Source organism: Battus philenor, unplaced genomic scaffold, assembly GCF_028537555.1.
Source record: "Battus philenor isolate CCGP_79_NKW_IND1 unplaced genomic scaffold, ilBatPhil1.0.hap1 SCAF_4, whole genome shotgun sequence".
NCBI lineage: Eukaryota > Metazoa > Arthropoda > Insecta > Lepidoptera > Papilionidae > Battus > Battus philenor.
In genome coordinates, this window is record NW_027181704.1 from 8,057,261 (window position 1) to 8,078,889 (window position 21,629).

Sequence of the window (21,629 nt, forward strand, 5' to 3'; positions counted from 1 at the left end):
CATTCCAATAGAAAAATAAATTAATGTAATTCAGGGTGATCGCTTTCTACAGGTTGATTGGAAATAGATATAGCATTTTTAAGGCTTTTGGTATACGTTCATCACTTTAAAGCTTTTACACGTATAACTTCATCCTTTGTACATAGACTACTGCCGTATGCAAAGAGCACTAATAGCTGATCAATATAATTTATAAAAAAAATTGTGTCTTATTATTTAAACCATACAACATGAAAAATTAAATTTTAAAATGGTTTCAACTCATATTTAATCGTGAAGTAATATTGATCTTGTTGCTTGATTAAAGTACTGTTTAAAAAATTGAAAAGGTAACCATAGGTCCAGTACTTTTTTTAAATATATATCGACAAGTATAAATTTTTATTCACTCATACCTTTGAGCGATGAAATATGTTATATTTTAACCTTTTCATAGTGATGAGCTAGTAGTGACTCGCACGGACTATGTTTAGTTACTAGTAACGCTGTTCATAAAATTGCCATGCCATGTACCGTATTGGTTTTTACTACGAGGTTATGACATTATTTTTTCAAAATAAAATAAAAAATGTTACTTTTTTCGCCCATATCACCTTTTAATTTAAAAAGCGTATAACCTGATTTGAATGTAGATCTAGATAAAATTCACGATTTATTTAAACTTATTTTTTATTTAAATAACGATTGTAATGCATGCTTATAAAAACAACATGTATGTCGTGTGATACTTATATGGATGTCATTTGGGTGGTTATCAGTTGTTATGACATAGTTTTAAATTTTTTTATAAGAAATTTTAGATTTTCTGTTCATTTGTAACTTAAACCATTAGTAATGAAATTATTGATTTTTTTTCAATTAAAACTATGGATAGCACCACATTGTAATGTACAAGGCATTTTATTTGCCTTCGGATAAACGTCTCTTTCGTTGTAAAATAATCGATGCTTTTAAATTCCTCCAAGACGAAGATAAATTAAAGTTTTAATGCTAAAAACCACCGTGTAAAAAGACAAATTAAATGGAAGATTTACTTATGGAAGGTAGATGTCGGTTAGCGTAATCGTAAAATGCGTTCCTACCGACCTAAAGTATAACAAACGGCTTGTAAAAATATCTTAATGATTAAGGCGCCGATTTATGTACTGCGATTGCCTTAAACAGTAAAGACAGATCGAGATGTAATGATTCATCAATTAAATTACGTTTGGGAGGCAAAGTGACGCTTTTCTCGTTGGCGTTTAGGATTGTCGGCGGAGTAGTGACTATGGATTACGAACGTGGAATGAGCGAGAAACACAGTGTGGGCCGCATGACGCCGACCGACTCTGTGGCGGCGTTCGAACACGAGGCTATTTAAAACACTGCGCAAGCCCCCTGGCGCCGAGTCGCAACCAATGATCAGTCCTGTCTTGGCTGCCTTACAGTGTGCATTGACGCCGCGAACAGTGTTTACGAGGACATAATTCGAGTGTTTGTTTAGTTTAAACGTTCCAAATTCGTACGTGAAAATGGCTGACAGTGGATTGAAGAGAAACATCCCGATCAAACTTGGTGATTTTTCTGTCATCGACACAGAATTCTCGAGCATCAGAGAGAGATTCGACGCCGAAATGCGAAAAATGGAAGAAGAAATGAGCAAATTCCGTTCAGAGCTAATGAATAGAGAGAGCAACAACTTCTTTAAGAGCACAACGAGGTATTTATAAAATTCGATATTTTTAGAGTAAGCTTAATTAATATACATGCTATTGTTTAAAAAAATATGTAATTGCTTTATAATTTGATTAAAAACGTATGAAACATATTTTAATATTAGATGAACAAAAAAATTACAGTAGATCAGATCCACAAAGAAGGTGCGACAGCGATATATTTAGATTTAACTCATTTATAAATTTCGTCGGCGTCAGACGCAATTTTTCGACCCGCATTATTATTCCGTCCGTTCTTACGTCTTACGAGACACGATACGCCTGGCGGCCCTGTTTACCAAAAAGGGAATATTGAATAAATTGGGAGTTTCACAACTGTCGCCCACCTTGGCGGTCTCGGAGGTGACTATGCGAAAGTAACTTATTCAAGAGGCATTATTCGGGATCATTCTGCGGAACGACATCAACTGCAGACATCTCACTCGGTTCCATTTAAAGCGAGTTGCGATACGAAAGCCCGACGCGGGTGATGTCATAACTAGAAATAGCGCCTGCCGGCGGCACTGCGCGAGAACAATTACTTCATAAAGAACATCATTTCGTGAAATCCTTGCGACGAAATTTGTTTCAAATCAATTTTGGAAGACGTGCAAACATCAATTTATTTACATAATATATTCATAGTCACGTAATGTCAATTTTTTATATACTAATTTGTCAGCAAGTAGATTCATTGTAAAGATTTTCTTGATTTTTGACAGCGATGGATATCATTACAATGTGAATGCAATATGCTCCGTGAACGATATCGAGCCTTGGCGAACCAGTTTACGATTATTTTATCAACCGAGTATGTGGGTAGTAGGTATAAAGTTTGAAGTCTAAAGTAATGTTTATAGCACGAATACATGACCCAGATCGAACGTACGTTTCAGGCTTTCGATGATGCAATGCCGATCGTCGCATGAAAATTTAGGGACTTGGCGTGGAAAGTGGATTCACAATCGTTGCGTAGGTTTTAGTCTGTCAGCGTTGCGCATTACAGCTACAAAATCTGTGAACTGTCTGCTCTAATTTACTGTGGTTGCAATATAACTGTCTACAAAGTTGATCAGTAAAAAAGTTTTGTGTATCGAGTTATCATTCAAGTGAATGCGATAATATTGCTGCAATGTAAGACTATTTAGTTTAGTTATTGAAAACCCGTCCGCCTATGTAACTTTACCGTGTTTTGAATTACGTGGGATGAACGCGTTTTTAATGTAAAGGCGAGCATGTCACATGTGGGTAGTCATCAGCTGTCGATAAAAAACATCCTTGAATATGCAAAGAAAAAACAAAATTACTTTGTTATTACTTCGATACTTCAACGTCGTTCACTTGAGTCTCTTGTACAATTATTGTCGTCACACAAATATTATCTAAGGTGTTTACGTTGACTTTTTTGACCTTTTAGACACTCTTGACTGGTTTCATGAAAATTTCACAATTGGTTGTGATAAATTTATGCTTCAAGCTGATTTTTGGCCAGACAATATTATTTTATATATTTATTTTTGTATCAAATATTGTATTGCTTCATACTCACCATTCACTATGCTTTTATATTAACCAAATATACCTTGTATTAATAAAGATTTATATTGTGATAAAGAAGGATAGACATAATAAGACTAACAGAAAATATTGCCTTTTGCATGTCTTACAATTTCGAATCTGTTTCCACTGGAGGAGTAACCAAGTCATCAGAGAGGTAAAATGTAATAAACATATATATTATAAGGTATATTCACACTGCACATATGGTTTAATTACCTATTATATTTAGCATTTTATTTATAACTTTATAGTGTTCCTTTATGTAATACATATTGGATATTTATTATCTATATATATCAAGTAACATTATTACGTGAATGTGCAATTTAACAGTATCAATTATCAGATAAGAAAAATTAAAACCATGTTATAAATTTTATCTAAAATCCTTAACACCCGGTAAAAATTGGGGATTAAAAGTAAGGTTACGTGTCATTATCGGCTTACGGGGCAATTAAAATGTTGCAATACAACATATTAATGATGAAAATTAATAAAAAATTTGCAATATTCAGTAAAGAACACTTGGCGACACAAAATAAAATGAACCGCTTGATTGGTAACATGTATATAAATAAGTTTAGATTACATCGATGAGCTCATTTATTGACAATAACCTTGTAATGCACACGGGCATGACATCAGCATCCACGAACTGATGACCGGTGATAATCAATCGCGAACTGAAAATAAATATTGGTGGAAACATTTAAAACTAACGATACTTTGTGTATATCTCGTGCGCTGACAACATTATATTGACCATTTTTATGTCACTTCAACTTAAAAAAAGAGAACTGCTCATCTCAGACCTTTTTGATTGGACTAGACCAAGAAGTATTTAAACTGTTACGCTAATACAGGGATAAAAAAGGACAAGTGGATGACAGATAGAGTATAAAATATCGAGTAATGAAATCCATTTTCTTTGTATACAAAGTTAAAATTAGTCGCTTATGGTTAGATGTTTTGGATATGAAAGTAATGATTTTATTATAAGAAATACACGCATATGAATAATTTAACCAGACAATTTGTAATGCTAATGTATTAAACAACCGATGTTAAACTCACTGATCCTAAGATTGTATTTTTAAAAAGATTTAAAAGATAACAAAATGCACCCCGCATTGTAAATTCATTGTACTGAAACAAATGAAACTGAGAGTGGAACCAAATGGTTGCAATGAGTCATTCTTTATTTAAAAAACATGACCTGTTGTTAAACATAACTATAATTTTATTCGATTCGCATGTCTTAAACATATTTAGCTTTTCAGTAATTGATTCTAACAAAAGAACATTTGAAAGCGAGACAAAAAATATTTCAGATAGACGTACAGTCAAAAAACTCTGTTTTACATAAAATTAATTTATTTGTGATATCATAACTTATTAAATAACAATTCTACTTTTGTATTCTTCACAGCTCCTCGACTACTACACAACACAGCGATAGCAGGCAGCTTGCCGAACCAAGCCATTGGGACAGTCTGAATTCGCCTTTGATTCAAGATGAAGGCGATGGCAAATCTTTAAAGCTACGCTTCGACGTGAGCCAATACACTCCTGAAGAGATCGTCGTTAAGACAGTCGACAATAAATTATTGGTGAGCATACTAAATTTTGTTTTAATAGAAAACCAGTTTTAATTTCATTTAAAATTTAGTATTTACTATTTCAAAATATATCTCGCAGGGATCCTACAGAATACGTTTTCGAGACCGTAATTAACGTGTTACAATTTCATTCGTATCTGCGTGATGTAGGTCATGTTACTGAATTGATGTTCATTAAAAGTCACCTCGAATCGCTTCACAGTACACAGGCAACATGCCAACGCTGCCGTTAACATGCGCTTTTATAGGGGTTGACGAACCAGTAACTTTGATACAATCTAAAGTGTTATGCTAATGCTTTCAGGTACACGCGAAACACGAAGAGAAATCGGACACGAAGTCGGTGTACAGGGAATACAACCGAGAGTTCCTGCTGCCCAAGGGCACCAACCCTGAGGCTATCAAGTCTTCTCTCTCTCGGGACGGTGTACTTACTGTGGAGGCCCCGCTGCCTCAACTCGCTATTACCGACAGGAACATCCCTATTCAAAAGCACTGAGCGACTCACATCTTAGTGGTTCACGTCACCAGCTATTCCATACTACTGTTAATAATTTATTATAATTTATGTTTTATAAATTACTATAAGAAATATTCGGATATTATTTGATATTTATTTTGTGTTAGATTAAAGAATCTCAACGTTTATTAACACATCCGTTTTAAAACGTTTGCGGATTTTAATTCCGCTTTATTTTTGCAAATTGCAGCGAAACGCACCGTCTTGCTTTAGTGGCAATGCTTTCACTGTGATTGAGTGGTTTAGTGCATGGTTCATGCATTTACGTTGGTTTTTTTGAATATTCCAGTTGTACGAATTGAGATTAATAATATCTCACTTCTAGTTTCCAAATTATTACAGCTGAAAATACTGTCTCACCTGCTACATTGACGCGGCATGAGACCTAAAATAGAGCTTATGAATTCGTGTTCATATATATAAAAGAAATGACACGCATAAAAAAGAAAATTAAAAAAATTGCTTATACAACGACCACCAAGAGTCCATTCACTTTAACATAAATTTAGGCAGCAATAACATTCATCTTATACAATGTTAACAGCTTTTTACTTGATACACATTTATATTTTAGTACAAACAGTTGTTACGAAAGTCTAGATGTCAATAAAAAAGATAAAAAGTAAGATTGTTTTATTTAAAAATCCTTTCAATATTTTTCCCATTTACTGTCATGTTAAAATTATTTATAGAACAAAAATAAGATAATTATTAGAAACGCTTTTTGCTGTACTAAAGGGTGGATAGGCCATGATAATATATACAAAAATTATAGAAACTTAATTCTTTTCTCTATGACGACAAAGTTCAATTTGAAAAATAAATGTTTTGTTATATGAATGTGTGAAGTCAAGTTTATTAAAACTTCAATGACGTTGAGAGAGGAAAACAAAAATGGCACGAGTGGAAAATATTTTTTTTAAAATTATGATTTATTAAGAGCAGGCAATTAATATTGGACACAGATTATTGTTGAGTCAATTTCGGTTTGCTGCCAAATGATTCTCGCCGTAAATAGGTGACAAGGCCACTGGTTGGCTTGTGTAAGCGAGATTGCAACTTATAATTTACAATGTTAGTATGTGGGCAGTAATTTATGTGGCTTTGAAAGCTTTTCGTTGCTATGCACCGATAATAAATTCATGCGAGTACACTTTTGCACATAAAATTGTACGAACTATTTTAATTCTTATTTACAATAACATGAATTGTTTACAAACAATTAAAAAGCTCAATAATTATTGAACGTGTTTATCAAATTTCTTAATATTTTGTCAGAAGTTATCAATAACTTCTTGGTATTTTCATTCGCTTCGTGGTTAATCTTATGATTCCACCAAAAATACTAAATGTTGAGAATCTTTACATTCGTTTCTATACGAGGATAGGATAGTACATAAGTAGAATCTCCACTTATACTCTAGAGAAAGTGGTACGTACGAGGATTACTAAAGATTTGAAAATGAAGTTACTGTCCTCTAGGATATTCCTCTTTCTTTAAAATATAGTCCATGTTAGTTTCTTTCGCCCGTTGTTCTCTGGTTTAAGAAATTTATAATTAGTAAAAGCGGCTGACTACTTGACGGCAATAAGAGATGTAATCCGTCACGAAGTTGCAAAATATTTTTTTTTCGTTCGAATGTCGTGACCGTTATTATACTTGTTGGCAAACTTCTATTCATTCAAGTATTATCATGACTTTCATGATTGATTATAACGTTAAATCATAAGTGAAATAGGTAAATTATCAAAACATGTTTTTATTTATGAAACAAATTAACAACAAAGCTTTTAGCGTTGTAGATTAAAAAACCAAGTGAACATACTATAGCAATTTCCTTAACGTAAGTCATTACTATATCTTGTGCAGTCTTTTCTTTGATGAGATCGGCAGGTTGGGGATTAGATTTACTAATCTGAAAAAGTATAAATAAAGATTTATATTGAGATGAGAAATAATCATGATGATGAGAAACAAATATCTTTTCGTGTAATGACGAAGGTCTTTGACCAGTGTTTGTTGCCGGTAATAACACATGGCTTTATAAGGGAGCAACGGAGAGTCCTATGCTTGGAGCATCGCGGCGCATTGAATCAGAAATGAGATCTGATTAGAAGTATCAATGTAACCGACGTAACTCGAGGAATCGCTCGTCTGAAGTGGCAATGGTCGGTGTCACATCGCCCGCGCTGACGACGGTTCTAGAGTGGCGACTATAATCCTGTACATGTCGCATGATTAGGCTCCCTACTAGGTGGACTGACGACATAATCAAAACTGTGAGAAGTTGCGGGACGCGGGCAGCGCTAGGCCGGTCATTGCGGCGATTTTAGAGGGAGACTCTTGCCTTGCAGTGGGCGTCTTATGATAGTGATGAGACTGTAGTATATGAAAAGATTTACTCAAAGCATTCTTAGTAATGTGGGAACAAAAGGGGCTCGATTTCACGACAGATTTCATCTTCGAGAGCTGCCATGTAGCGATCTCCAGTGTCTAAACAATCAAACACGTTAGAAAAATTTGGACAGTCATACGTTCTGTTAACCTATCGTATGCGTAAGAGATGTTTCCACATTCGAAATACTTTTACTCTAGTATGTTTAAACGTGGATCGACAACAAGCCTAATGAAACTTCCAAGTGATTTTCGAAATTCTATTTTGGATGTTTGGTTCAAGTAATGATCGCCGCTACTTGGCGCCAATAGGCTATAGTTATTATGGGCGTGGTTCAAACACGCATACGAAAGGGTAAACACCATGACTTATTATTTTAATAACTGAAAAGACCGAGCCCAAAAATATAATTTGAAAATAGCAAACTGCCATGCCGGGGTCAGGTCTTTCGAGCGCTGCAATTGGAATGCTAAACGTGTTTCAAGTGACAGCCCCAGCCGAGTTCTCATCTGTGATTCCCCTGCCTAACATACCCAAGACCTTGGCGTTCTTCCGATTCGATGGAATAAATGATGTAACCAAGGCTCTAAGTTAAAGTCATCGAGATCTAGCAACAGTATAGAAATCTGGGACGAACTCCTTCCGTCCTGAGGCAACCCAAATCCTTTGCAGCTTTTAATATAAAAAAAGAACAAGAAAGCACCTACCTTGGTGAGTAACGACTTCATAATTTTAGTTTCATTTCTGATACTATTAATATTATTCTGTAACTTCTTTGCAGCTGCCTTGAATTTATTAAGCAGTGGCGAATCAGGTGGTTCATATTTTATTTGATTTTGAATTCTATCGTATTCACGAAGAGTGTATTGTAGAGTGGCTTCTAATATGTACAGTTGTTGCAGGTGGGTGCCCAGTGTTGTCAAACAATCTATTACGCTAGTGTAAGAATAAAATGCTACATTAGCTAATAATGCTTAATAAATAAGGTAATGCACACTAACTCCTTATAATTATATTTAAACAGTTTTTGTTCTGTTGTTTTTACAAAAGCAAAGGTATCATATATGTTTTGATACTGGCTAGATGATGTTAATTTTGTTTTTGTTCCATACTTAAACGTCTTAAAAGACAAAGTCCAAAGTTCTTGCCTAGAAAGAAACCTATTGATTTTTATCTTGAAGACTCCTAAAACTTACTAAAAGACAAACTAACAAAGAACTGTTTTTGGAGATTTTACAACAAACTTTGAGGATTTTAGATACAAAAGTGCATTAAGCCAACACTGACGTTGGGCATGTAAAAATTCATCCAAACATCCGACTTCTGTTTATCACTGCTTATTGCTAAGGTGAATTTTTATATCATAAAAAAATGCTACTGATCACGCGCAGTTCATCGTAGCCTAAATTTACTACTCTGAGAGCTGGGTTTTCCAGTAGACACAGTAGAATACCAATGAATTACGACATGGAACCGTGATTGATTGAGTTGAATTTTGCTTATTCACTAATTACCCATAAATAAACGTCAAGCAACGAAAGGCAGAAATTTAATTAAAAATATTTATGTCATTATTTTTAATATTATTTCACTATGATGTTTATTATATCACAGGGACTGTAAATCTATATCTTTCTTTTTATCGAAAGTAATCATTCTATAACGATAAGAAAAATTAATTATGTTCTGATTTTGAAAGAAAATTACACTTTTTTAAAACATGTACACATAATGATTACTACATTCAAATTTTTAAAATTTTATACCTGACTTGATTAAAATCAGGGGTTAGCCACTACCTGTCCCAATTATCGGATTACGGTCTGACGTTGATTTATGGGAATTATTTTATGAACGTGGTTATTCGTACCTGTAGTTTTCGTTCTTACGCGCGTACAGCCCAGCGACTGCATTGAGTTTCCAGCCTCTCATGTGAAAATTCCGTAAACCCTGACGCAGCCGCTGCCTTTCGAATGGCATATCTACACCGAGTTTTATCATATCATCTTCTTCCATTAATAAAAACGCTCTTAAATTCATTTCATCGTTCATAAAGTGCGGCGTGAGCTGTTCGCAGTTCATTCCGTATAAGAGATGCGGTATTTCACTTATGTAGTTTGGTCTAGAATTAAATAAACATAACTTTTGCAATTACAACACAGACAAAAAATAAAATAAATAAGAGGTTCTTGTCCATATTTAGATTGTCGAGTGTCTAGTGAAGCAAAATGGTTCAATAGTAACACAGCACACATAAGTATACTTAAGTTTATATTGAGTTTTGTATTTTTTGTTGCGTAAACAAATAGTAACCAGAATGTTAGCTTTAATAACGCTTAAAAAAAGGATATTAAGCCGGACCTGAAATATATTATATTAAGTAAATTTGCCAAGTAATAGAACAAGATCAAAAAGCATTTTCAAGTGATGTATTACAGAATATTGAATAATTGCATTTGATTTGTTTATTCTTATTTAAAACAGATCATAGTTGCTTTGTACAAAGACGAAAACATTGAATCTTTGTATCATCTATTGTTTATCCAACATAGCGCAGAATATGATGATAAGGACTTTGTGCACTCTTTCTATCTTTGTTTTCACCAATGTCTGTTCTAAGACCAAAGTTTAAAGTTACCAAGAGAGCAACGAAGAGGTGTATATTCGGAGTTTCGCTGAGAAATCGACTTAAAAATGCGGAGATCGCCGAAACAACAAAAGTCACCGACGTAGCTCGAAGAATTGGCCATCTGAATGACAGTGGGCGGGGCATATTACATGTGCAGCCGTCGGCCGTAGGGGTTCAAAATGTTTTCGAGTGGTGATTAGGAGCCGATGGATGCGGCGTGGGCAGGACCTCCACTAGGTGAACCAACGAAGTAGTTCAGATCGCGGGAAGTCGCTGGATGCGAGCAGCGTATAAATCGTCATTGAGAGGAGCCTATACTATGCAGTATGCGTCTATCGGCTGAAAAGAAAAATATACCGGTTTTACATTGTCCAGATGAATTTAACCGTCGTTGTAACTACGAATTTGCAGTCATTTATAATAGCAACAAGCTTCAAAACTAATTATTAAAATATATGACATTGATTGAGTTCAGATCTGGCCAGTTTAAAATAATGATGTAAGTTAATTTTTGAATACACAATATTTTACTAATATTTTCACGTTCTTTTCGTCACAGCGTCATTTATTTTCACAAATTGGCCGCAATTTAACATCAGAGTCAGCTTAGTTTTTTTTTATTTGGAATTTATACGTGAAAAAGTCTTTTGATGTGTTACTTTCAGGCATATGACGTGTTATTAGTAAATAAACTAGAAATAAAATAGAAATTAGGAGCATTTCCAATATAATAACTACATACACGATGACTAGCAGTATTAATAGTTTGATGTTGTTTGTTTTAATAACATAGAATTAAAACTTAAAAACACTGCAATAGAGCAAGTTGCCAGAAAACCTATGGCCATTTTTTTCATACGACAAAAAAAATTATTCTTTAAAAAAAAGCAATCCTACAGCATTACTCTACCGTGTCATAGTTTACGTTAACTTTGGCCTTTAATTAGTCCGGGGTGAAAATCATATCACGATATGCTCTAATGTTAATGATTTGCATGAAGCCAATACATAATATCTCTTATGCTAAATTTTTTCTTCATTACCTTTGGCTTACATTTAGTCCGGGATAAAAATCTTTCCCTGAGGTTATTATTATGAACTAATTCTTCATGAAGTATTGATCTATTTTTTTTAACGGCCCCTGTTACTAACTAATTTATAGGTCTGAGACATAAGTTTTATTAACTTTTTCACATCTGTTTTTATTTTTATACTTCTTATTACCTCTCTCTCCGTTCTTTCACTCTACAGTTCCATTTATCTTTCCCTTCCTTTCCATTCCATTCATTCTTCCTCAATCACTACGGTTCGCAATCTATTACTATTTACAATTTTATCACAGATTTTGTATGTTTACTTTCTTACAGTTATATTTATCACAGCTTTAACATCACAATTCGTTTATTTACATTTAATTTATTCCTACTATAGTGTATTAATCTATTTGTTGTAATACTAGTTTTACTTACTCAAAGGCAAGGTACCTTTATTTAGTCCGGAATAAAAATAATGACATGATATAACCTTATTAGTATTTATGAATTAAGTTTTGCATGAAGCATTAATATACTGTGTAATATTAGTTTTCCTTTACCTTTGACCTTTATTTAGTCCAGGATAAAAATCTTGCCATGATGTGACTGTATTATTAATGTATTTCTCTTTCTCGTCATTATCTATCACTACGTCCTTGTTTAGATGCTTATTAATTATGTCAACTATATCTTGAAAGTCATGCAAATTGGCCAATTCAAGCGGAGTCCGACTAGATCTATCAACCTCGTTCAGTCTTGCTCCATGTTTAATAAGTATTTCTACTAAGTCAGGTTTATTGTGGTGAACAGCCCAAAATAATGCCTGGAAACATTTTGTTGCATGAAAGATAGAAAAAGACATGCTTTTTTATGTTTCTACAGCACTCTGTAACAGATATTATAAAAAATTCAAATGTGAAAAAATTACCACTAAATTTATACAAGTTGTTCCAAATTCAACATAAACGAAATCGGGGGCGAAAGCAAATGTCTATATTGCTAATCTCTTAAAATATACACGGCATTCGCTAAACAGAGAGTATTGCAATATTTTTGTGACTACAAATCATTCCTTACATTTTTTTTCATTTACATGTTACCGGTAAGTATCTCTCGCGATGTTAATTATTGGAAACTGTTTGTTTATTTGACGGTTTCAAATAAAAATAGTTTTTACGTATAATATATGTAACGTCGTGTTTTGTACGAATGCAAAGCATAAGAATGAGTGATGAATGTATGAACCTATAACAATAAGTGACTCACTGTCCATCCTTGTTGGTCTCTCATTTCTATATTAACGTTTCTATCTAATAACAATTGAACTACGGCCGTCCGACCGTTACTAATGGCCCGCATCAGAGCCGTTTGTCCGTATCTGTCGCCGATGTTCAAGCGGCAGTCTTTTTCAATTAGATATGAAACTATCTTGTAAATTACACCATCGCTCGCGCTGCTGTTTGAACAAGCGGCCATCGCGGAAGTCATGGAGTCTGTAAATGAAGTCAAACAACTTGTTATTGAATGATTGAGGAATATTAGACTAATGAAAGCTAACTCTCCTCAAAGTAACTAATCTCGAGGGCTCCCTGGCCGCCGCTCGTGTCGTAAAGCTCGCTTAAGTAAATTTTCTAAAGTGTGAATTTGACGTCAAGACCCAAAGATGCGCTCGCTTTAGACTGTCACTAGAAACGCTTACAGTATTTCGAGAAAGCAAAAATTAGCCTAAAACTTTTGCGTTATTTTTTATGAAAGTGTTTCAGAAGTTACAGCTAAGTAATAATATTTGTCATCATAATTTCAGTCATAGAGTGCTGCACATATTGTTTTCCCGTTGATTAAAAAAGACCCTTTGGAAGCGACCTGAATCCAGCGACTTTCGATGCCCTTAATAACGTCGTCCTTGCCGCTTTTGCCGCTTTTACCGCTTTGAAAGTGGACGTCCTACTCCACTGTATCCATTCCAGAACCTTGAGGCCCCAGCGGCCATCTTTTCTGTGTGCTATATGACCTGCCTATTGCTATTTCAAATCCGCAAATAATAATAATCCTTAAGATATATTTCGTCTAAAATAAATAATTTAATCCAATTATCAGCATTTATTAGGTTTTGAGTCTAGAGGAAACGAGAATCTGACATTTAATTAAAAGTTAAATTTTAGAATGAGCAATCAAAGCAGTGTAACAAGAGTATGAAATGATTCTTATAATTTGTGATGTATCCGATAATCTGAAAGACACAATGTTTCTTTGAATAGATCACTACATAAAATTATTTAATGATGTTTATGTTTGAGGTATTTTGTATTTCTTTTAATATGTTTGTTTGCCCACTGATTAGTTTTCCATATACTTGTGAAAATGATTAAAACATTAAAATCGACTAAGTAAGGATCTTCCATCTCCCGAATAGCTTGCAGTTATTATATTTCCTATAATGATATCCTTCAATTTACTTAGATTTATTTTATCAGTTTTTTTTTAAATATTTACCCAGGTGATCACAATAGATGAATAAATAAAATTAAATTTACTGAATAAAAAATATAAAAGTAAAACAAAATCACCAGCGCCGCAACGATTCTAGGAAATCAATTTCTCTCGAATTTGGACAGACTTTTGCCAAGTTAGCTTTTGACAGTAAGAAGACAAAGACAGAGAAATTTAGATAAAATACTAACCCGCATGCAAGTTAGGATCCGCGCCTTTGTCCAACAGCATTCTAACAATATTGTCTTGTGCCTGAAAACAAGCGTGTATCAACGGTGTCCATCCACTGTCGAGTTTCACATTCAATGCATTGTTTAAATCTGAAAAGATATTAATATTTTTTTTTACATTTAATCGCATGACTCTTGCTCAGTTTTCTTAATATACACCAGTTACTCATGAATTCTTGCAGAAAGTTTATTGCATATGGCTTTTATATATAGGTATATATGTGTGATATATATAACGATAAATAATACAATATAAATATAAAAAAAAACTTTAAAAGGAGTGAATGTATAGCTTTTTATTTGTCAGTACTCTGAAATTTATTCCGTTAATTTATATTTTCTTTTGGAAAGCGTCAGGCCAATACCATGTGGCAGTACAAAGTTTGCAGAGACATCTAGTAAACAATACTGTAGTAATACGAAAACGAGAACGAGAAATTTGATAATGCCTTTTCTTACTACATTATTATAACATAATTCATTTGGTATGATTACTAAAATTATTTTGGAATACGTCAGTTCTGTAGCTACTGGCAGTATAAACCGCTGGGTACACAATAACAATAATTAATTTAAATATGTAGTAATTCGAATTTGGAAAAGTCTTTTCTTACTATATTATCATAACATTATTTATTTGGAAGGATAACGTTGAAATTCTATCGGAATGCGACACGCAAATAACTACTGACAGTGGCAGACTGGTTGGCAGATAGTAAACAATAATTGACTTTGGTATATAATAATTCGAATTTTGAAAATGCTGTTTCTTACTATTACATCATTACGTCATTTATTATAATTCCTGTAAAAATTTATTTATTTTTATAGGGAGCACCGTACATTATTTAACAGAAAATGAACTATACATTCACACCTTTTAAGCTACACATATATCTAATAATTCTGTCTAGGTTTCTATCAAGTACTTTAAATACAAATATATTTGTATAAATTGATTCGTGGTTATAAATAGAAGATATTTAATTTCATAGAATCTCTTACGAAATTGATAAAGTGTATTTTGTGATATTCTTAATAATAGCTAAACCTTACGCCTTTTTAAATTAAGTAATTTTTATGTTTACAAAGTATGTATTGTTTTGATTTGTAAAACGAAATTCTTGTTGGAAGACTCCTTATAGAAGAAAGCACTACACACAACAACGAATATTCGTGTAATGTGAAATAAAACAATAAATTCTGTACAACGTTATGTTAATATAGTGTTCCGTACCTCTTGAACCCATTAGTTTTACTAACAACAGACCCGTATGATCTTCATTAGTACCACATACCACCATGACGGTTTACATTACCAAAAAAATATGTACTCTTGTGGACTAAACACAAACATTATGCCATGTTTATACATAACAAACATGGTATAGCCGTCATTCGAAATATTGAAAGCCTTTTTTATTCGTAAGTCTAAGAAGGAAACTTGGTAGTACATTAAGTGGTTTCCCATGTTTATAAAGCAACCGTATAATTCCAGGAAGTACGGCATAGATAATGCATCGTGTATTTCTTCATCGGCGAAGTAAGCCATTGGCGGAATATAGAGTGAAAGTTACTATGTATTTTAGATTATAAGAACGACGAAAATAAAACTAGAAAAATATACAGGAAAGTTGGATATGAAAAAGCTTTAAAGTGATGAATGGGTGTATAGCACATTTCATCAATTAATGTAAGGTACACTATATTTAAAAAACAATTGTCTTAGACAATAAATAACGTAATGATACAATAATTACAAAAGTATTTTCGAAATTCGGACTATTAAATACTAAAAATACTTATTTTTTACTTCCTACCTCAGCAGTCTTTGTACTGCAAGAAGTTATTAGCCTGTCGTATTTCAATAGAATCTCAGAATGATCATTTTATACAGAATGAATGGAAACAACGGCAAATGAGCGATACTTTCACCCCTTTACACTTTTTACACATATAGCCAATCACCCTGTATTTTTGTTAGAAATCATGACTGTTATTACTAATATTATGTTTTTCTTTATCTCGGTAATAATGTTTATATTATTTAAACACGATATATTACTAAACACATGTTTTATAAAATTTGGATCGCAAGACATTTGTTTTTGTTGCTGTGTCAATAGAGACAACTACTACTGCACGAAATGTACGGTAATTGAAATATTACGAAGATGAGTGTTCTTTAAATTAATGAAAATATTTTTTTCATTAGTATTATAATGAACAGTATTCAAGTGGAGAAATTTATTTTATTCCTGCGAGTGATTTTCAAATTAAACAGGTATTCACTGAAATACTTCATTAATTGCAACTATTCATCTTATGGCATTGTGATATGGTAATTGCTTTAATTAAATATAATGAAGGCGAGGCGCAAGATCCGTGTGAGCGTGAAAATATTCGTGCGAACGCAATGCACTGAGTGCTAAGCGTACCAACTTGTACCGGCTTGTACAGTTTTTTTTTTTTACCGCAAAATTCAAATATGAATAAATCGATTACGCCCATATTAGTAACGGGAGTTTACTTTTTTAATTAAAAAAATAGCCGTAATTACTTTTCGATCGATTTGATTTTACACCCTATTTTGGATAATTGTGTTTTTTAACTAATAGTTTATTATGATATATGTTACTAAGTCGCTGTTTGTCAATAGATGGCTACAATACGAGTACAGGCACGAAAAATTAATTCAAATGTGAGCATGACAGCGTTCGGGCTCATATTGACAAACCATTTAAAACCATGAACCATGGAATGGCATAAAAGGAAAGTCTTGTCCTACACGCCATTATTGTAATCATAATATCAGACGGCTGATGTCCCACTGCAAGACATGGGCCTCTCCCAATGGCCGCCACGATGACCGACCTTGCGTTGCCCGTATCCTACGAGTTCTCCCGATTTTAACATAGGTATAGGGTTTACTACATGTTCAGTGTGATAGCACATGCAATTCCGATCATATAGACATCGAAATGAAGCTAAATTGGTTGATAGCAATTTTATCGTAACGGTATTCTAGATCTGCCAGAAAAATAGAGAACGTGAAGCTAGTGATGAGCACTACTTTGGATTACACAGGTTGTTCGGTAATAAAAAGAGTGATTGTATAGCTTATTTAACTGCAAACAGTTTTAAAGCGTAGCCTATTACACCTATTTCCAATCACCACATATTAAAAGCATGTCTGGTGACAGAGATACGAATATTTCAAAAAGTCATGACTGGTACGGGGGGAGGGTGGTGCTGTTGGAATCACTGACCGTGCGGATTTCTCAATACCGTTTTCCCAGTGGTTGAGTGAGCATCAGAGACATTTTTTATAGTACTGCTTTTTAGGTAACTACTAGTCGACAATTTTGTTTCTACTTAGGTATTGGACGATTAAGTGATGGACAGTAAATTTAATTCGTTCTTAGGTGCAGAGATTCCGCGCCACTGCTTCGGTTATGAATAAACAACGTCCAGGGTTTAGTTGACCCTCATGGATTCCCGAAAACGTTGAACTGTTTAAAAGCAGTTTACATGAAAATTTTCAATACGGAAAAGAGCAGCCTTATTGGGACTCCCAAGAGCAATTATGCACAAACTTTCAAAAAATAACCACTCCCATCCTTAAAAAATTCAAATTTGAAGACTTTGTTTCATAAAAAAAAATTGTCATACGATGTTGGTGCGCTTTCGCACTTAAATCCGATTTTTTGGAGCGTCCAGGCTCATTTTCACTTAAATGGCTATGACAACAAACAAAACTGCTGTTATTGGTCTCAAAACCCGTAATCCTCTACAGAAACATCAAAAACCATTGCATTGCCTCAGCATAACTGTTTGATCGAATAAGATATTCGTCGATAAAGCACACCAAACTGATTTTTTTAAAAAATGCTCGAGGCCAGGTCATGAATGGTAATAGTGAGAATTATCAACACATGATTATGGATTTCTTTTTGCAGAACCTGCAACTCATCCATCATACTCATCACACATGTGGTTTCAACCAGATGGTGCAATAGCACACACTGGCAAAATATTTGTCTACAAATAAATTTAACTTGGATATTTTCTTATTATGAATAGAAAATTTGAGAAGCAAAAATATTACATATTAATAAGTAGCTATATGTACTAATAAATAAAAAAACACTATATTAAAAAAGGCTATCAGAGTATTACTAACATCATCATATTATATTTTCAGGATAATATATAAAAACGAAACAATTTTTGGATAAAAAGTATAAGTGATGAGAATACAATACATTCTTAATTTTTCCAAAAATATTCCATATGAGAAATAATGCTTTTTAGAAATATACTGATTAATAAATTTAGATTTGTAGAAGAGAAGTTAACAGCAACTGTGTAAAATAATACAACATTACCTTGTGATATTATATCTTCTACAAGTTTTACATCTCCATTCAGTATAGCATCTTGAAGTTTCATTTCTATTTTTTTCTTTTCATTGTAAACAGTGGGATGGTAGACCTAAAAGTGAAATTGAAATGTTAAAAGGTATTTGTAACTATTCAAACAGAGAATTTACATTTTATCATCATCAGAATGTGTGTTATTTAAATAAACTGAATAGAGGATAAATATTAATAAAGCAAGACCCTTCATCATTGTTATGATGTCAGGTGATTGAAGCTCAGCATAAGCCTACCCAAAAGATTTCTATAATGACCGGTCTTATACTCCCAGTCCCCAGTGACTTCTAGCCACCATGAGCCACCGCTGCATATACAGACTGATGGTAGCCACTTGAGAACCTTGTGGTCTCAATAATTCACAAGACATTACAAGTAAAAAATTATTCATTACATATTATTTTTGTTGCGTGATTGATATAATAATATACAAACTATTCCAATTAGGTTTTAGCAAAAGCGATATTCACAAAATGGGCTCATATAAAGTTTATTCATAAGTTAATCAATTCTAATAAATTTTAAAATAAATAACAAAAACATGCATGTCAGAGCTTTTAACAAGTCAGTATTTTAAGAGAATAAATATACATCTTCATTATTTGAGAAAACAAGTATATAGAAAACAGCAATACATTCATTATGATAGGTTATTTTACAGGACAGGTGTTGTAATAATAAGTACAGAAATAAAAAATGGTCAATTTTCTCACTACATGTACTTTTGTGTAAAATTGGATATTTGTAGATGTCTGCAAGAACACTTAAATAATTTCATTATAATAAACGAAAAAGTACAATGGGTGGTCAGTCTTACCACTGCAGGCAATTTCTTTCAGACAATCATAGTATGGAAACAATAGAAATATAAATAGTTGGTAGTTAATATATACAAAACTTACATACATATGTAACTAGCATTTATACTTATAATTAATAGGGTATAATACGTATTACAGCACCTTTTATAATTATATTACAATAATAAATAAAAACATCGCACAGACTTGGATCTCGCTTGCCTCAGAAAGAATAAAAGATCAGATAGAAACAAAATGATTTAGGGGTAAATAATCATTGGTCTAGTAAATATCATAATAATTTTCTTAAAAACAGATAGTGACTTCGCACATCTTATATTCAGTAGTAAATCATTCCACAATCAAATGGCATGTGTTGTAAAAGATTTGGTCATACATAAGAAGAATTTGCAGGCATTTTCAGTTGCAGATTATTTGATTTTGATTAAGAGGGAGTGAGCGAAATGAAAAGATTTTTTTATTTGTTAACCAAGAAACATAAAAAATCAATGGGTTCATCAACTATTATCAATAATTATTCATAAATATTATAAAAACAACAAATTAAAAGAATAGGACTATGAAATTTGCAAAAACAAATTAAATAATATCATAAAAAAATATATTATCTTACCGGTTTTTCAAAGAAACCATAATCGTCACTGTCCGTCTCGTCGTCGGAAAATCCTGCTGGTCTAAACTGAGCCATTACAAATGCGATGATATTCTAGGAAATTTAACGATAATCTCATTTCCTATACTTTCTATTTTTTAAACTTTTTTTTTGGATTGTCAAGCTCTATTTATGAATTCCTTCGGTAATATGACAGATACCGTCAAAGTTTGACAATGAAAGACTACGTCTGAAATTTGTAAAAAGATTCTGTTATAATGTAACGAAAACAAAACACAAAATTTAAAATTCAAAATGATTAACTGCGTTGCCAAAATATTAATAAGTTTATAGATATTGTATAAGTGGATAATCGACTAAATTTATTTAGAAATAAGATTTTATTCATTAACGAATTCATAATTTAACGAGGCCGTGTAATAAATTGTACTATATATTAATACTAATGTAAAAATGTAATATAAAAATAAATGTGTAACGTTTATTACACCGCAAACACTTGTTCAAATGTCTTATAAACTACTACTGTGCTGTTAAAATAAAAATACCATGAATTAATGATTCTACTTGTAGAAGTTTAATTCACTGATACTAAGATATTATTAATAAAAGATGTAAGATAAAATAAAACCAGAACATTCAGCTACTGACAGATGACAGCCCATAATTTTAGAAAGTCCTTATTAATGTTTGACTGAGTTGATATCCCTTTGTGTCAGTCTGTTAAGGACTTTGGACTGCTAATTGACACCAACTTAAGTCGGCGTCCTCAGGCGAATGATGTTTATCAAAAGGTAACTAGTTACTTGCGTCCTCTCTATCGATTAAAGAATTCCCTCCCGAACAGCACTAAGACGATGCTCACATAGGTCCTCATTCTCCCTATCATTGATAATGCTGAAGTGCTATTTCGATCTGAATTATTTTTTTCAACAAATCCGACCGTTTTACAATAACCACACCACTGCTCATCGATCAATTATGAATTGTTACCTATCCGCAAGCTGAGAAATTTGGGTTTCTTAACTACTCTCTATTCCTTACTTATGTCTATCACTTTGAATTCCAACTAAACCCCATACTTGCAAATCCTTAATTTGAACCATGAGAGAAATCTGTGGTCTGAACTCATCATGTACTACTTTTTTGACTTTGTCACAAATCACATTACATTCATTTTGCTTTTCTTATTTAAAACCTTGTTTTAAAATAAACTTCCCTTCGGAATTAGAGCGCCAGCAAACTGGTACATGTTCAGCAGAAGGTTCGAGACCTATTCATGGTAGATTCGTTATAACTTTCTCGAAAAAATAATTATGTGTATATATGTGTGTAATTTATGTATATAATATATCCATAAATTTATATAAAACATACATACATATATGTGTACAATAAGTCTGCCATAACCCGAATTGTATAAAGGGTAAATAAATAAATAATACAATGACGTCTATAAACAAAACTTTTTCTTAACTCACGTACTTCACCCTCTTAATGGACAGGTTTCCAAAACACTATGGGCCCCAGTCCGAAACATTGCCAATTCCGCCGTATCATTTAAAATTAAATAATAGCTTTTTATTT

General features: G+C 32.9%; 2 protein-coding genes across 2 annotated transcripts; one reads left to right on the top strand and one right to left on the bottom strand.

The window, feature by feature from the left end:
* Window positions 1-1,312: 1,312 nt before the first annotated feature.
* On the top strand, window positions 1,313-6,019 carry LOC137928683 (heat shock protein beta-1). The gene is made up of 3 exons (XM_068771612.1): window positions 1,313-1,699; window positions 4,684-4,864; window positions 5,178-6,019. The coding sequence occupies exons 1-3, from the start codon at window positions 1,512-1,514 to the stop codon at window positions 5,370-5,372; spliced, it is 564 nt and encodes a 187-aa protein (XP_068627713.1). The 5' UTR covers window positions 1,313-1,511; the 3' UTR covers window positions 5,373-6,019.
* Window positions 6,020-7,086: 1,067 nt separating this feature from the next.
* On the bottom strand, window positions 7,087-20,217 carry LOC137928826 (ankyrin repeat, SAM and basic leucine zipper domain-containing protein 1-like). Its single transcript, XM_068771813.1, has 8 exons — window positions 20,043-20,217; window positions 18,561-18,666; window positions 14,134-14,262; window positions 12,719-12,945; window positions 12,013-12,275; window positions 9,660-9,911; window positions 8,497-8,725; window positions 7,087-7,309 (listed from the first exon to the last, which is right to left on the bottom strand). Exons 1-8 carry the CDS (start codon window positions 20,115-20,117, stop codon window positions 7,154-7,156), a joined length of 1,437 nt encoding a protein of 478 aa, XP_068627914.1. The 5' UTR covers window positions 20,118-20,217; the 3' UTR covers window positions 7,087-7,153.
* Between the last annotated feature and the right edge of the window lie 1,412 nt (window positions 20,218-21,629).

What these genes read in the sequence shown, in the direction of transcription:
- LOC137928826 (XM_068771813.1), bottom strand. Translation starts at nt 20,117, where the DNA reads ATGGCTCAGTTTAGACCAGCAGGATTTTCCGACGACGAGACGGACAGT. An exon ending in GAGACCAACAAGGATGGACA is followed by an intron (nt 12,276 to 12,718) that starts GTGAGTCACTTA and finishes AAATGTTTCCAG; the next exon opens with GCATTATTTTGGGCTGTTCA. An exon ending in TGAAGTCGTTACTCACCAAG is followed by an intron (nt 7,310 to 8,496) that starts GTAGGTGCTTTC and finishes ATACTTTTTCAG; the next exon opens with ATTAGTAAATCTAATCCCCA.
- LOC137928683 (XM_068771612.1), top strand. Translation starts at nt 1,512, where the DNA reads ATGGCTGACAGTGGATTGAAGAGAAACATCCCGATCAAACTTGGTGAT. An exon ending in TTCTTTAAGAGCACAACGAG is followed by an intron (nt 1,700 to 4,683) that starts GTATTTATAAAA and finishes TATTCTTCACAG; the next exon opens with CTCCTCGACTACTACACAAC. An exon ending in CAGTCGACAATAAATTATTG is followed by an intron (nt 4,865 to 5,177) that starts GTGAGCATACTA and finishes TAATGCTTTCAG; the next exon opens with GTACACGCGAAACACGAAGA.